Source organism: Ochotona princeps, chromosome 2 (genome assembly GCF_030435755.1).
Source record: "Ochotona princeps isolate mOchPri1 chromosome 2, mOchPri1.hap1, whole genome shotgun sequence".
In the NCBI taxonomy this organism is placed as follows: domain Eukaryota; kingdom Metazoa; phylum Chordata; class Mammalia; order Lagomorpha; family Ochotonidae; genus Ochotona; species Ochotona princeps.
In genome coordinates this window covers 115350935-115364369 of record NC_080833.1, presented here as the reverse complement: position 1 = coordinate 115364369, position 13435 = coordinate 115350935, and the positions used below count along the sequence as shown (strand labels likewise).

General features: G+C 43.6%; 1 protein-coding gene and 1 non-coding gene across 3 annotated transcripts; both read right to left on the bottom strand.

The window, feature by feature from the left end:
* Positions 1-261: 261 nt before the first annotated feature.
* FCRLA (Fc receptor like A) lies at positions 262-6873 on the bottom strand. 2 transcript variants are annotated; one of them, XM_058660951.1, is made up of 5 exons: positions 6756-6873; positions 3590-3781; positions 3026-3292; positions 2305-2586; positions 262-1490 (listed from the first exon to the last, which is right to left on the bottom strand). In XM_058660951.1, the coding sequence occupies exons 1-5, from the start codon at positions 6832-6834 to the stop codon at positions 1189-1191; spliced, it is 1122 nt and encodes a 373-aa protein (XP_058516934.1). In that variant the 5' UTR covers positions 6835-6873; the 3' UTR covers positions 262-1188. The 2 variants fall into 2 exon arrangements, with proteins under 2 accessions (XP_058516934.1, XP_058516935.1); XM_058660952.1 differs by having other exon boundaries at positions 262-1443.
* Positions 6874-11089: 4216 nt separating this feature from the next.
* LOC118758713 (U6 spliceosomal RNA) lies at positions 11090-11193 on the bottom strand. The gene has a single exon (XR_004995802.2). It is a non-coding gene; the product is annotated as a U6 spliceosomal RNA (small nuclear RNA).
* Between the last annotated feature and the right edge of the window lie 2242 nt (positions 11194-13435).

The following is a 13435-nucleotide window of genomic DNA, read 5'->3' as shown; positions in this document are numbered from 1 at the left end:
TAAATATTTGGTGCTCTGGCCATGATACACTGGACCTTACGTTATTGAGTCCAATAGGATCCTGCAGATTTTGTATGTACTGCTTCAATTGTATTGTGAGTGGGGGTATCACTGCCTCTCCACCCCAAAGGCTGAGGCTTCTGCACACAGACAAACTGGCTTATAAGTGTACTTAGTTAGCATAGCATGAACTCAGGCATCTAGCAGAGGCAAGATGCTTTCATTCACCGGAGTTGTTGAAACAAAACACCATAGACTGAGTAGCTTATAAAAAATAGGATTTATTTCTCACACTTATGGAAGCTGGCAAGTCCAATATCAAGGCATCAACAGAGTTGGTTTCTGTTCAGGGTTTTCTTTCTACTTCACAGAAGGCATCTTTTCATTATATTCTCACATGGCTGAAGGGTGGGTGAGCTATTGGTGTCTCTTTATTGAAGGCAATGATCCCAATGGTGAGGGCTCTGTCTGCATAGTTTAATCATCACCCAAAGGCCACACCTCCTTACATCATTTTTTTTTTTTTTTTTGCACGTTGGGATTTAAGCATACAGACTGGGACATCCAGACCAATAGTACCAATGAAACACGAGCATATAATAGACACTGAAGAGGAGCGTAACTGGATGGCATAAAAGTATACCCCAGAATCCACCCTGGCTTTTGTTAGGTGGGGGCTTCTCCACCCAGGCACTAATGATATCTTGGTACAGAAAATCTTTTGTTGAGAGGCTGTCTTGTTCATTATGGGATGTCAGCAGCACCCCTGGCTTTCACTTTCTAGAACTCACTAGCACTTACATCCCCACCCGCAAGAGTGACAACCAAAATGTCTCCAATGATTGCCAAATGCCCTGCAATGAAGGCTATTGAACATTAGTTGTGACTACTGAATTACATCTACTTCATTGTTCCTTTTTAAATTATCAGATTCTGATGAAGGCAACAGAAGAAAATTCCTGATCCAGAAAAAAAGCAGAATTAAGCTGTCCTATTAACAGAGACTATTCCAGCAGAACCAAACTCCAGGGATCAGTTGGCATACGTTTATTTACACTCACCTGCCACCATTGTTCTTTCAAACATAATACAACTACTTATGCGTTTGTGCAAGACAGAAAGAGAAACATGGGCAGAGCTGCATTTATTGAAGCTGGTGGAGCAATACCATGGGCAAATCATTGGCTTCTAATTTGCAGGAGGCTGCGTGGGCTCAGGCTTCAGGCGGCCAGACAAGTCCCTCAGCTCTATGACCAGGTGACCAAGGAGAGCTTTCACATCCTGCATATGTTTCAGAAGAATGCTCATTTGGTGGTACAGATGGGGGTCCGGTGCCCTCAGAGGAGCAGTGAAGCCTGGCTCCTCGGCACAAGGAGTTGACGGCGGAGGCGGAGGCGGAGGTCCAGGGGGCTCGGTGGGCGGAGTGTCCGGAGCAGCTGACTTCTGAGGAGACGGATTGAAGGTCATTGATGCAGCAGAGCCGGAAGGACCTGGATTGCAGGGCAGGAGGCATGTGCGAGGGTGGAGTCTGACCCTGCTCTACTCTCATAGTGCTGTTCACTCTGTCTTGTTTTCCGAAGGTGGCCGTGTGGCCCGGTGGGGCCCTGGTGCCCTCTTGATCCTAATTTTAGTCTGAAGTTTTGGTACCTCTGCTTAAGAGGCTTCAGGGATGAAGCCTTGTCATCAGACCACTACGATGGCTGGCCAGCTCCTCTCTAGCAAGGCAGGATCTCATTCTCCGAAGCATGACCCAGGTTCAACCTCTATATTGTATGTGACATTAACCTAATCCCCCATATTAAGGATATTCTTATGGCCCCTGAGTCACCTCTATTACAGGAGGAGCAACCCATATCTCTCCCATTATTTCTCACATCCATGACCTCAAGCTTCCTCTTTGCCTTTGATATGTCTTCTACTGTATTTTAAATCAAATGCAGCTTTCTTACTGGTAGCTCCCAGAACTGATGGTTAACTCCAGACTACTTCTTTATCATTCCAGATGAGGACAGTCTGTCGCATCTGTTATACAATCTAAATGCCCAGGGATGACATCAGACTCCTAAGGTCTATGGGGCAACAGGTGCAGAGCTGGCTTGGGTCTTTGGTGAGGTTTACACCCTGGTCCAATGGAGGGGTTTTCTATTTGTGCTCTCTTTCATCCTCTGGCTCTCTAGCTTGCTGCTCCTGCCTCCCCTGTGTTCCTTCCTAACATTATCACACTGAATCCAGGTTCATGGGTCCCTCCGCCACGGACACACACACACACACACACACGCAGAGAGACACATAATACTAACTCACCATGCACCTGGATCTCCAGCTGGGGGCTCTGTTTCCGGATCTGGTTGTCCTCAGTGACCGCCTCACACCAGTAGGTTCCAGAGTGCTCTTCTGCAGCTGTGGGGATCTGGAATTCTGAGGAACGGCTCCTGCTGCGCACTCGCTTTCCATCCTTATAGAAGGAGAAGCGGAGGCGAGTGGCTGACTTCTGCCGGGGCAGCTTGGTCTGACAGCTCAGGGTCACCAGGCTTCCCTCTTTGGGCTCAGAAGATGTAGCTTGGAGTGCTGGAGGTGGAAATAGTTCTAGGGAGGAAGGGGGTGAGAAAGAAAAGCTCAGACATTCTGTATTCTGTATGCAAGACAGTCAAATGACCCCAGTCATACTTCTTTTCCCTGATTCCCACCAGGAATGAGCTCTCAGGAAGGTTGCATTTGAGCCTTTCAAGTTCTGATTATCTTCCAGCAGTCAGGGCTAGAGAAGATCTCTAACAGTCTAGAGACCCCATCAGAAAACACTGGCAAGCAGAGATTTAGATGATGCAGAATGTGATGGCTGGGTGGGGTTGAGTGACTTGAAAAAGCAGCACCGAGGTCTCCCCCCTCCTGATAGTTCAACTTGAGCATTTTTCAGCAACCTGTTTCCCAAGCCTACAGTGATCCTTTCCTCTTTTGAGCACACTTCTGAGTTCTTTGATCTGCCCCCACGTGTCTCCACCCTGGCCACGCTGCGTCTAGCTCTCACCTTGGACTGTGATAGCCACAGCCGACGCTGTTTCTGGACTTCCGGGACCAGGGCTCCTAAAGATGCCACTGCAGTGGTAGCGCCCACTGTCTGTCACTTTCGCCGCAGCAATGGAGAAGTCCCTGTTAGGCCCGGCGGGACCCAAGGCTAAGCCATCTCGGTAGAAGGTGACCTGAGTCAGCGGCCAGTCTTGCCAGGCTCGACAGCGCAGAAGCAGGGGGTCCCCTTCGAACAGGTGACTGGATGGACTTTGGAGGATCAGCCAGTCTGTGGCCCAGAGAGAGAGAGAGAGACAGCGAGCTAATGTCACCCCTGTTTTTCATGACGGGGGAAATCTCCCAGGGATACCTACAATGGGATTCAGATAACTCTCACCCCTGATTGGGAATGTGGAGCATCTTCTCTAGGGCTTAGGACTGAGTACAACCCCCAGTTGCTGTGGGTTGAAGGTGGGACAGAAAACACCTCATCCTAATGCCAGTGTTCTGGGAAAACCTTCCTGAGGGACCTGTGGGATTGAAAGGAGGGGTTTAGGGTACCAGACAAGCCTTCCCAGGACCTCACCATAGGACACGATCAGATGGAAGGGCTCACTGAAAGTGTAGCCCCTGACTTCATAGTCATCTTCCCTTAAGTCAGTTAAGTCATCCTTTTTGCGGCAGCTGCTCTCTCCAGGGCTGAAGGGTCCTTCACACTGTGGAATCTCAAGATTGGCAGTGGAAGAGGGCATGGCCCAGGAGGATCCAGACGGTGATGCTGCAATTTACAGAAAAAGGACAGGAAATTACCCTCTGCCAAAGGTTCCCCCGCTCTGAGAGGGAGCCACAACCCTTTTTTCTCCCCCAAGAGACCTCTAAGAGTCTTAAATTGTTAATTTTAAGCTCAGTTCACTGGCATTTATGGCTGTGATCACACGAAATTGGAGCTATGGTTTAAGGAAGACAAAAGGAGAGAATTGGAGACAATGAACTCGCCAGCATGATCTCTGGCTGTTGGTACAGGAAGCCAGATGCCAATGACGAGGGTGAACCCAGAGCAACAGGTATAGGACAGGAGGGAAAGGAAGACATCAGAGCCTAACAGTCATTGCCAACTGCTAGCACTTTCATGTGTGACCCTATTTCATTGTCACCCACTTTCATTATGTAGGTGACCTTTTTTCCCTCATTGTGAATCATAAGAAAGCAGGCATAGAAAAGTAAATGAACACATCTAAAACTTTCTAAGAGAGAAAGTAAAGGAGCAGGAAAGATGTCTCCATCATGTTCTCACGGTCTTCTTCAGTCCTGATGCCCTCCTTAGGGACTTCCTTCCATACATTCATTTTCTCAAAATTCATTTGACTCTGAAGACTTGATCACACCAAAGAGCTTTCTGTAGGTAGCTATGTCTCCTCCTTCTCCCTCCTCCTTTTAAGTCTTCAGGGTTTTTGGGTTTTTTGTTTGGTTTTGTTTGTTTTGGGCATCTGTCTTAAAGTCTTCTCTTCCTTGAACTTTCCCTTGGAAAACAATCTTTTCTCAGTCCTCTCCACCCCAGACCCACTCCTCTCCATCTACTTTGGTAACTGCAGAATCATGTGTATTTCTGAGTTGAAACTTAGAGTTACAGATTTTTGACTGGATCTCCTCCACCTATCCCTTTCCTCAGTGATTGAATCCAGGCACCACAGACCCCATTTATGCCAACTCCTGCTTCCCCCACCCCTCCCAGCCATGGCCATTCATGCTTCAAGCTGCTCACTTCTTCCCTCCATTTCTTCCTTTCCCACTTACCTTTGCTCCTCTCCAGTCCCAAGGGCCCACCTGTGTTCTCTGACCTTGTGACTTCCCTTACCAAGGTCCCTTCCTACTTCCTGATTCTCATCATCTCAGGTCCAGGTGCTTGCAGCAGAGCCTCCCTCGGCTCTCTTCCGTGTTCTCTACCTCCTTTCGGTTCCTCCCCTGTTTCTCAACTGGACTCGGCTGCCTCTGTCCTTTTCGTTTTTAAAAACAAAATCTGGTTGAGCCACCAGACACTTTCACTCGATACCTCTCACATGCTAGATATTGTTACTCTCATTTTACACATGAGCAAGTCAACTTGGAGATAGAAAAAGGCCCCCTTTTCCATGGTAATAAAGAGCTGATAAATCAGAGAGGGACTTGAAATCAAATTATCTAATTCCAAGACTACAGTTTTTGCAAAGCCTTGGAGACAAGTAAGAGTCTGTGCTATAAGTGGATTAGAATTTATTAAAGCATCAATTTCAGGCTTACAGGGTGACAGTAGAAGCTAAACAGGTATAATAGGTGCCAAATCATGTGGACCTTTGTGCCACAATAAAAAACTATGTAGGACAGGCAAACTGGAATTTAGCAATTGCTCTGAAGAGTACATAAATCATTTCAAAGACAAAAGACTGTGACAAGTGAGGCCAGTGTTGTGCCATGGGTAATGCCACTTGCTAGGACCCAGCATCCTCTTTTATGTTGTCACTTAGATTCCTGGCTACTCTACTTCTAATCCAGCTTCCTGCTGATTTGCCTGGGAAGCTGAGGACAATGGCTTCAACACTTGAGTTCCTGCCACCCACGCTGGAGAACTGGATGAAGTTCGTGGAGCCTGGAACCATTCTAGTCTAACCTTAGCAACTAGAGCATGAACCAACAGAGAGAAAACCTCTTTTCCTCCATCTCTTCCTCTGTCCCATCACTCTGCCTTTCAAACAAATAAATTTTAAAATAAACAAAGTTATGGCTCAGTCCAAGTTACCAAAGATGAGGGTTCATCCTAGGAAATAAATGATGTTTCAGAGAAGGGAGTGGCTCTAAGAATAATTCTGGAAGCATTTGTCAAACCTGATGATTGGCCAAATGGAGAAAGGGACAGGATAAAGTCCAGGTTGCTTTTTGGGTTTTTAATCTGAGTTTCAGGGTGGATTAACACCATCAAATGAGATAAAAAATAATGTGAGGTGAATTAGAAGAGATGGGGCTCCCGAAGACAGATTAACTCAGTTCTGGTCACATCATGCTGAGATACTATGAGACACATAGATGGATGTGTATGGTGCAAAGCTTAATAATTAAATATGAAACTCAAAAGCATGCCTAAAAAGATTGTTTGGTCTCTTAAAAATATAGTTGCAATGGAAAAAAATGATTCAAATAAGCTTGTGAAGCAGATTGTGTAAAGAAAGCAGAAGCTGAAGGCAAAGGTGTAGGTACAGAGAAGCCTATAATTTAAGAGGAAGAAAAGTAGTCACTGAGGAGCCAAAAGAAGTACCTGTAGCACAAAGAGAAGAGAGTTCCATGGAAGAGAACATCACACAGGACTAAAGAATCATAGGTTCCTCCATGCATCAGAGAAGATCAGCAGGCCAAGAACCAAACGGTGTACTGCAGCCTGGTTAACAGGCAGTTCGCTGCTCTATGCAATACTGATTGCAGTGAAAGCCCGATGGCAAGCCTCAAGGAGTGAGGCAGTGGAGAGAGTAAGTGCAGACCACTTTTGCAAGAACCTTGTCTCAAAAAGGAGTGAGTTTAGATTGTAGCTAGAGGGGATGTCACAGTCATAGGAAATTGTAAAAATGGAAAAGGCTTGAAGAAATCTCATGTTCAGCCTTTATGTCTACATACCAAGCTTTCTTATACCTAGCCTCTGATCTTACCTGAACACTGCTTGTTTCTCAACTCTTCCCTGAAGCAGGTGTATCTCCATTCCCACACCCACACTCAAACATTCTACTTACCCAGGAACACCAAAGTTGCCCAGAGCATTGCAGGAGAAAGCAAGAAAGCCCAGGTTCTGAGGAGTGATCCTAGCTTCATGGTGATTGTGTCTGAGTCTCCTTCAACCCCAGCACACTGATTTTCTGCAACACGAAACCTCTTAAATTAGAAAACAGGAAGTAAACCTAACTGTCTCATCTCCTTGCATCTGGGGTCTATTTTCAAGTTTGTGATTGGCTGTCATCATTCAGATTTGGCCAGGTTGACTCCAAGGTCAATCACGGGACTATGGATCCAATGTGAGAACTCTAAAACGTTCAAGAATTCCCTTCTCACAGAGAGCTCAGAGACATTTCAAAGCATGTACTTATAGAGTAGTCAACTGGCCTTTGTGTGCACTCTGGGGAAAATCAGTGAAAGGACTTTCCAAGTTCATTGGTGAGGTTCCTGGGGATGGGAGGTAGGAATTGCTTGAAGGCTATTACAGAAAGTCATGGGACATCAAGGATGCAAGCACATCCTACTCCAATTCAGGTGTTCCAATATCTGGTGACTAGACCATAGCAAGTTGGGGGCAAGAAGATCAGTAATGGCATTAATGTAGGTATCAGATTATCCCCTGGCAAGTTCTGATCATCCAAATCCCCACAATTTGTACAAAATTTCTCTAGACTTGGCTCTCAGTTCTTACTGTCTGCACAACTAAAGTTGTTTGGGTCTCAGTAGAAAACTAAGTAAAAAACAGAAAAAGTTCTCTGAGGACTAGCAAAGAGAGAAAGAAGATCACCCTTTAGAGGACCCAGCAGGAAGCTCAGGGTTCAGGCCCATGGGCAAAGCTCAAGCCATTGATCCTGAGGAAATAAGAGACACGAGGCATCTGATAGCTTGGGAAACCTGAGGAGATAGGAATAGGGGAGATATGAAGGCTGCCAGTGGCCTTATGGGAACCCATGTCCCTGCCTCTGAATGCTTACTGTTGATGGATGCCTCCTCCACAGCAGGGCCCCTGTCTTTTCTCAAATGCCATTCCTCCCCTTTCATCGCAACACCCACCAGGCTCCTAATGGGTCCTTTGGAGATGAGACAGCCATCAGAAATGGAGAAAGTTGGGTTGGGGGTGGGGGGACAGCAGGACCACTCAGCTGTGCAAAAACCATAGAGCAGAGCAGACATACGCACAACAGGGACGCAAGGTAGTGGATCTTTCTCAATCTAAAATAAGCATTTAGAACAAATTTTCCATTATCTGAGAGGCATGCTCTTGTGTCAATGGCCCTAGGGAATCCAGGGGTGGTTGAAGATGGGTGTGGGGCAGGCAGTGAGGCAGTAAGTCTTGCAGCTGACTTGATATAAAAGACCCAGTAACCCCAGAAGAGGAAGAAAAGGCTAACCAGCCAGAGTAAAAATGAAATAAATGAGATGTATTTAGTTAGCCATGCACGTCTGAAATCCCTAAAGCCTTAGAGCCTCAGGGCTGGACAGGGCCTAAGGGGCTCCTAAACAAATCAGAACATGAAGTTTGCATTGTCATGTACTTTCACATTAAATTTAGAATCAGTACATCAATTAAAATCTAAAAAATGTTTAAACGTCTGCTGGGATTTTGACTAGGATTACCTGTTTTCTCTGGATCAGTTTGGAGAGAATTGCTATCTTATCACTGATTCATACGATTCATGAAAACCATGTGTCTCTCCATTTATACCTGTTGAAGTTTTCCTTAACTTCTCAACAGTTTTCAGTATATAGGTCTTCCACATCTTTTGCCAACTTTATTCCTATCTATTTTATGTTTGTGATGTTATGGTAAGCGGTATTTAAGATAAATTTAAGATTATTCATGGTTAGTATGAAGAAACACGGTTGAGTTTTGTACATTGACTTTGCAACCTCTTCCAACCAGTGGCCCATTTCCAAAAGCTTACAATAGCTAAGGCTGGGTTAAGCTGAACCAGGAGCCTGGAATTCAAACTGAATTTCCCAGGTGGCTGGCACCTAAGTACTTGAACCATCACTGCTGGCTTCCAGGATGCACACCATCAGGCAGTTAGGAATGGAAGTAGAATGCAGACTCAAGCCAGACACTCCAACCACGCAATGCAGGCATCCCCAGTAGCCTCCTAATTCCTGAGTCCAATGCCCATTCCAATTGTACCTCTTGACTTCCAAGGTGCACATTTTTTGTTTTTCTTTATTGCCTTATTGCATCGACTGTAACTTTCAAAATTATGCTTACTGAGAATGATGTAAGGGCTGACTTCTTTGCCTTCTTCCAAGTCTTAGAGTAAAACAAGCAATCTCCCACATAAATTGCTGTTAGATATGGATTTTTTAAATTTGCATACCACTATAGGGATTCATCTTGACATGACTACAGTCATCTTGCTCTTTAGGTGATCCTAATAGTCATCTAAAGCCATATGAAAATAATGAGGTCATTAAGATAAACTGCCTAGCGGCTTAAGTCCTCGCCTTGAATGCACCAGGATCACATATGGGCGCCAGTTCTAATCCCGGAGGCCCCACTTTCCATCCAGCTCACTGCTTGTGGCCTGGGAAAGCAGTCAACGATGGCCCAAAGCCCTGGGACCCTGCACCCACGTGTGAGACCTGGAAGAGGCTCCTGGCTCCTGCTTCAGATTGGCTCAGCTCCAGTCATTGCAGCAGTTTGAGGAGTGAACCATTGGATGGAAGATTTCTTTTCTATCTCTCCTCCTCTCGTATATCTGCCTTTCCAATAAAAAAAAATCTTAAAACAAAAAAGATAATCTGCCAAGATTTGCAAGCTGGACACTGTTGCTTGGAATGTAATATTTCTTGGGAAAGGCCACATACATTCTAGTTATCTCTGAGCCACATTTACATAATGAAACCCTCTTTTCCCACCTTGTGGCATGGGATCATTTGTCTTGTAGAATCACAGTTCACTAACAAAGGACACAATAAGAGATACAGAACTTATCTTCCTCTTCCCTCCATCCCATGCCACCTTCTGACTTTGCAAGTCAAACACTGATTTTCCCCAAAACAATAAAGTTAAGGAAGTTTTCTCCAATGGCTAACAGACTGAAAGGATTTATAGTTGTTGCTGTTTGTTTTATACTTATCATTAATACAGGTTGAATTTTAGCAAATGCTTGATCTGATGGATTGAATTGATGATTGTTTTTTTTCTCTAGTCTACTAACACAGTAAAGAATGTTCATTGGTTTCAAATTGCCTGAACTTACATGGGTTGAGAAATATTATGCTCTTATACATTGTTGAATTTATTTATTAAAACTTTGTTGAAATTTTTTGTATTTGTGTTCATGAAAGATTTTGGTGACTGGATTTCATTCCTCGTAATATTTTTACCAGGATGTCTGATTTGGAAAGTATTTTTTCTCTCTGATTTTCCAGATTTTGGGTGAAATTTGTATTATTCAATCCTTGTAATCTATTAGACTTCAGCAGTTAGTTAAGTCATCTGGGTTTTGAGCTTCCTTTGTGTGAAAATGTTGATGATAAATTCCAGTTCTTTAATAGCTTTAGGGCCATGGAGGTTATTTCTTCTTCAACTATCTTGGATAATTTATGTCCAGCTTACAAGGAATGTTTCCATTTCAAGTTTTTAAAATTTATCTACATGAAGTTTTTTTAAAAAAAATAATTCCTTTATTATCTTTTCATTGTGCAAGATGACACTGTGCTGAGCACTTGTAGGACTGGCTGGCAATCTGTAGGATCTGAGCCATGTCACTCACTCACTTTCACCACTTGGAAAGGTACTGCTGCAGTACCTTTCGTTTTATACATCTTGATTTGGTTTTTTGTGTATTTCTTCCAAGTTTTAAAAAAGAGTGAGAAGAAGAAGAAGGAGGAGGAGGAGGAGGAGGAGGAGGGGGTAAAAAGAAGAAGAAGGGGAAGGGAGGAGGGAGGGAAAATGGAGGAGTGGTGAGTGAAAGGAAAAGCAAGAACGCACTCAGAGCCACTTTCAGATCGCTCAGTCAGACAAAGCATGAGCTGACATGGCCCTTTCTGGATGTCTGTTCCACCCACTCCCTGCCAGTTTGAGTTTCAGAATTACACAGTCAGAAAGCGTGCAAGAGATGCATAAGTGCTCCACACAGCACACCTCTCCCCTATTGTTTATTAGCCAAATGGTGCTGGGCTTGCAGTGCTCAGAGGAAGACAACTCGCTCCCCCTAGATCATTAATTTTCACAAAGAAAACACACATTCATGTAAGACATGGCCTGGGTTATTCCTTCAATCTGACTACTGGCAGCACAAAATAGAATGAAGAATGATTCATGAAATATGGTGACTTGAGCTCTTACCAATGGAAACTGAAATTGCTGCAGTTTTTGACAGAAAAAATATATATATACATATTTCCTACTCTCTTCTATGCACAGGGACCATGCTCGACTTCTCTGTATTGTTCCAATTTTAGTATATGTGCAGCATTTTACAACATAGCACCTCAACAAAGGCATCATGAGCTGGCAAAGCAGCAAAGGATGGCCCAGGTGCTTTGGTCACTGAACCCATCTGGGAAGTGTGGAAGACGCTCCTGGCTCCTGGCTTTAGCCTGGTCCAGCTCTGGTGATTGCAGCCATTTGGAAAATGAACCAGTGGATGGAAGATCTTCTTTTGTGTCTCTCCCTCTCTCTGAATACTGTCATTCAAACAGAAATTGAATGACACATAAAAATAAATTCAAATAAACGTTGAATTGTGGATTTCTTTTTGAAAATAATTTTAGCAGGGTATAATGCTTCTAAAAGACTTCTGCAAGGCTCTTAAATGACATTTTACTGTCAACAACACAATGATATTAACAGAACAACTTAGCAGTCATTGAAGGGCAGGTGTTGTGAAATATCAGGTTAAGCTGCTACTGATGGTATCTGCAACCCATATTGGATTTAGTCCCATATTTGCTTCCAGTCCCAGCTACTCTACTTCCAAATTAACTTTGCTAATGATCCTGAAACACAGTAGATAATGGCCTATACTCTTGGGTTTCTGTCACATCTGTGGAAGACCCAGATGGAACTCCAGCTTCTGACTTTGGTCTGGCACAGCCCCAGCTGCTGCAGGTGTTTAGGGAGTAAACCAACAGAGGATGATCTCTATTTGTCCCACTCTGTCACTCTACTTTTCAAGCAAATTTTTAAAAATTATTCAACATTCATATCCCTGTAATGTTGCCCAACAAAATAAGCCTAATATTATAAAACTTTTTAGTTTAACACCATAGCAAATTGGATTCTTGAACCACTGTCTGATGCAAAAGGATCATGCTCCCTCTGTTGATCAAAGGGAGAGCTGACATCTCTTTCTGTTTTACCTCTTACTATTTATGAAGAGCTACAGGTTTAAAAATTTGAACTTGAAATTGTGTTTATTAGTGTGATAAACAAAAGGAAGACCTGGAAAACTCAATTTTACTGGTAGAAAAAAGATGTTATATTAGCCAGTAATAGCAAAGTAAGCTGCAGAGTGTTGAACTCCCAACTATTGTCTACAACAACACATACTCATTGTGAAAAATGGAGAAAAATCCATGAGGCTGGCATTGTGGTGCAGCAGACTAAGTTCCCACTTGGGACACCAATTTCTATCATGGGAGGGCTGGTTTCAGTTCCCACTACCCTGCTTCTAATCCAGCTTTCCACTGCTGCACCTGGGAGGCTGGGACAATGGCTGAAGGTCTTGGGCTCCTGTCACCCACTTAGAAGACCCGGATAGAATTCTATGCTCCTGGAACCAGCCTGTCCCGGCCTTGGCTGTTGTGGCCATTTGAAGATTGAACCATGGGATACATGACCTCTCTCTGCTGCCATCTTTCTTTCCTACCTATGACTGCCTTTCAAGTAGGTAAAAATAAACATACAGAAAATACAATGTAGGAAAATGTATACCTGAAGTCAAAGTCATCCATAATTCCTCCACCTATGCTAATAGATTTATTTTCTTCTGAGTATTTAACCCCAACAAGTTCTGGGAGGTAGGGAGGATGTACAGACTATGATTAACTCTAAGTATTGACATAAAATGTTAGTTCAAGTATTTTTATTTAAAATGTAAGATTTCCAGACTTCTGGGAATGTGTGGTAGAGGTACCTTTCTCCATTCTTCCTGTTAACTACAACTAAAAACCCTGGAAATTATATATAAACCAAAAATAAGAATATTTTAAAAAGAGAGGAAAAAAGTAGACCAGCTAAGGACTGTGGGGCATGAACGACAAATTGACAGTGAGTTTCCTGGGTTTCCTTTTTGTCTCTTGCATCCCACAGCTTGAACCAAAAAAGTCAGCCACCTGGAAATGCCAAAGGTACAAACAAAACGAACAAATAAACAAAACGATACAGTAAAATCTTGCTCACTCTGACCAGAAAAGGATTACCCTAGCATGACTGAAAACATTCAGCAAATAAATGTCTGCAGGCATACTCCAGAAGAAAACTGTGAATTCACCACACTTGATAGTATCAGATGAAATAGGCATCAGAACAGTGAAAATTACCAAAGACAGAGAAGGACTTCATGCAACGATAAAAAGTCCAATTTGCCAAAAAGGTCATTGAAATGGATAGGTACCAAACAGTTGAATTCCAAAGCACATGAAGCAAAAAAAATGATAGAACTGAAAGAAGCTGACAGATCCAATGATATTGTTGAAGGTATCAACACTCTCTTGAAAGCTG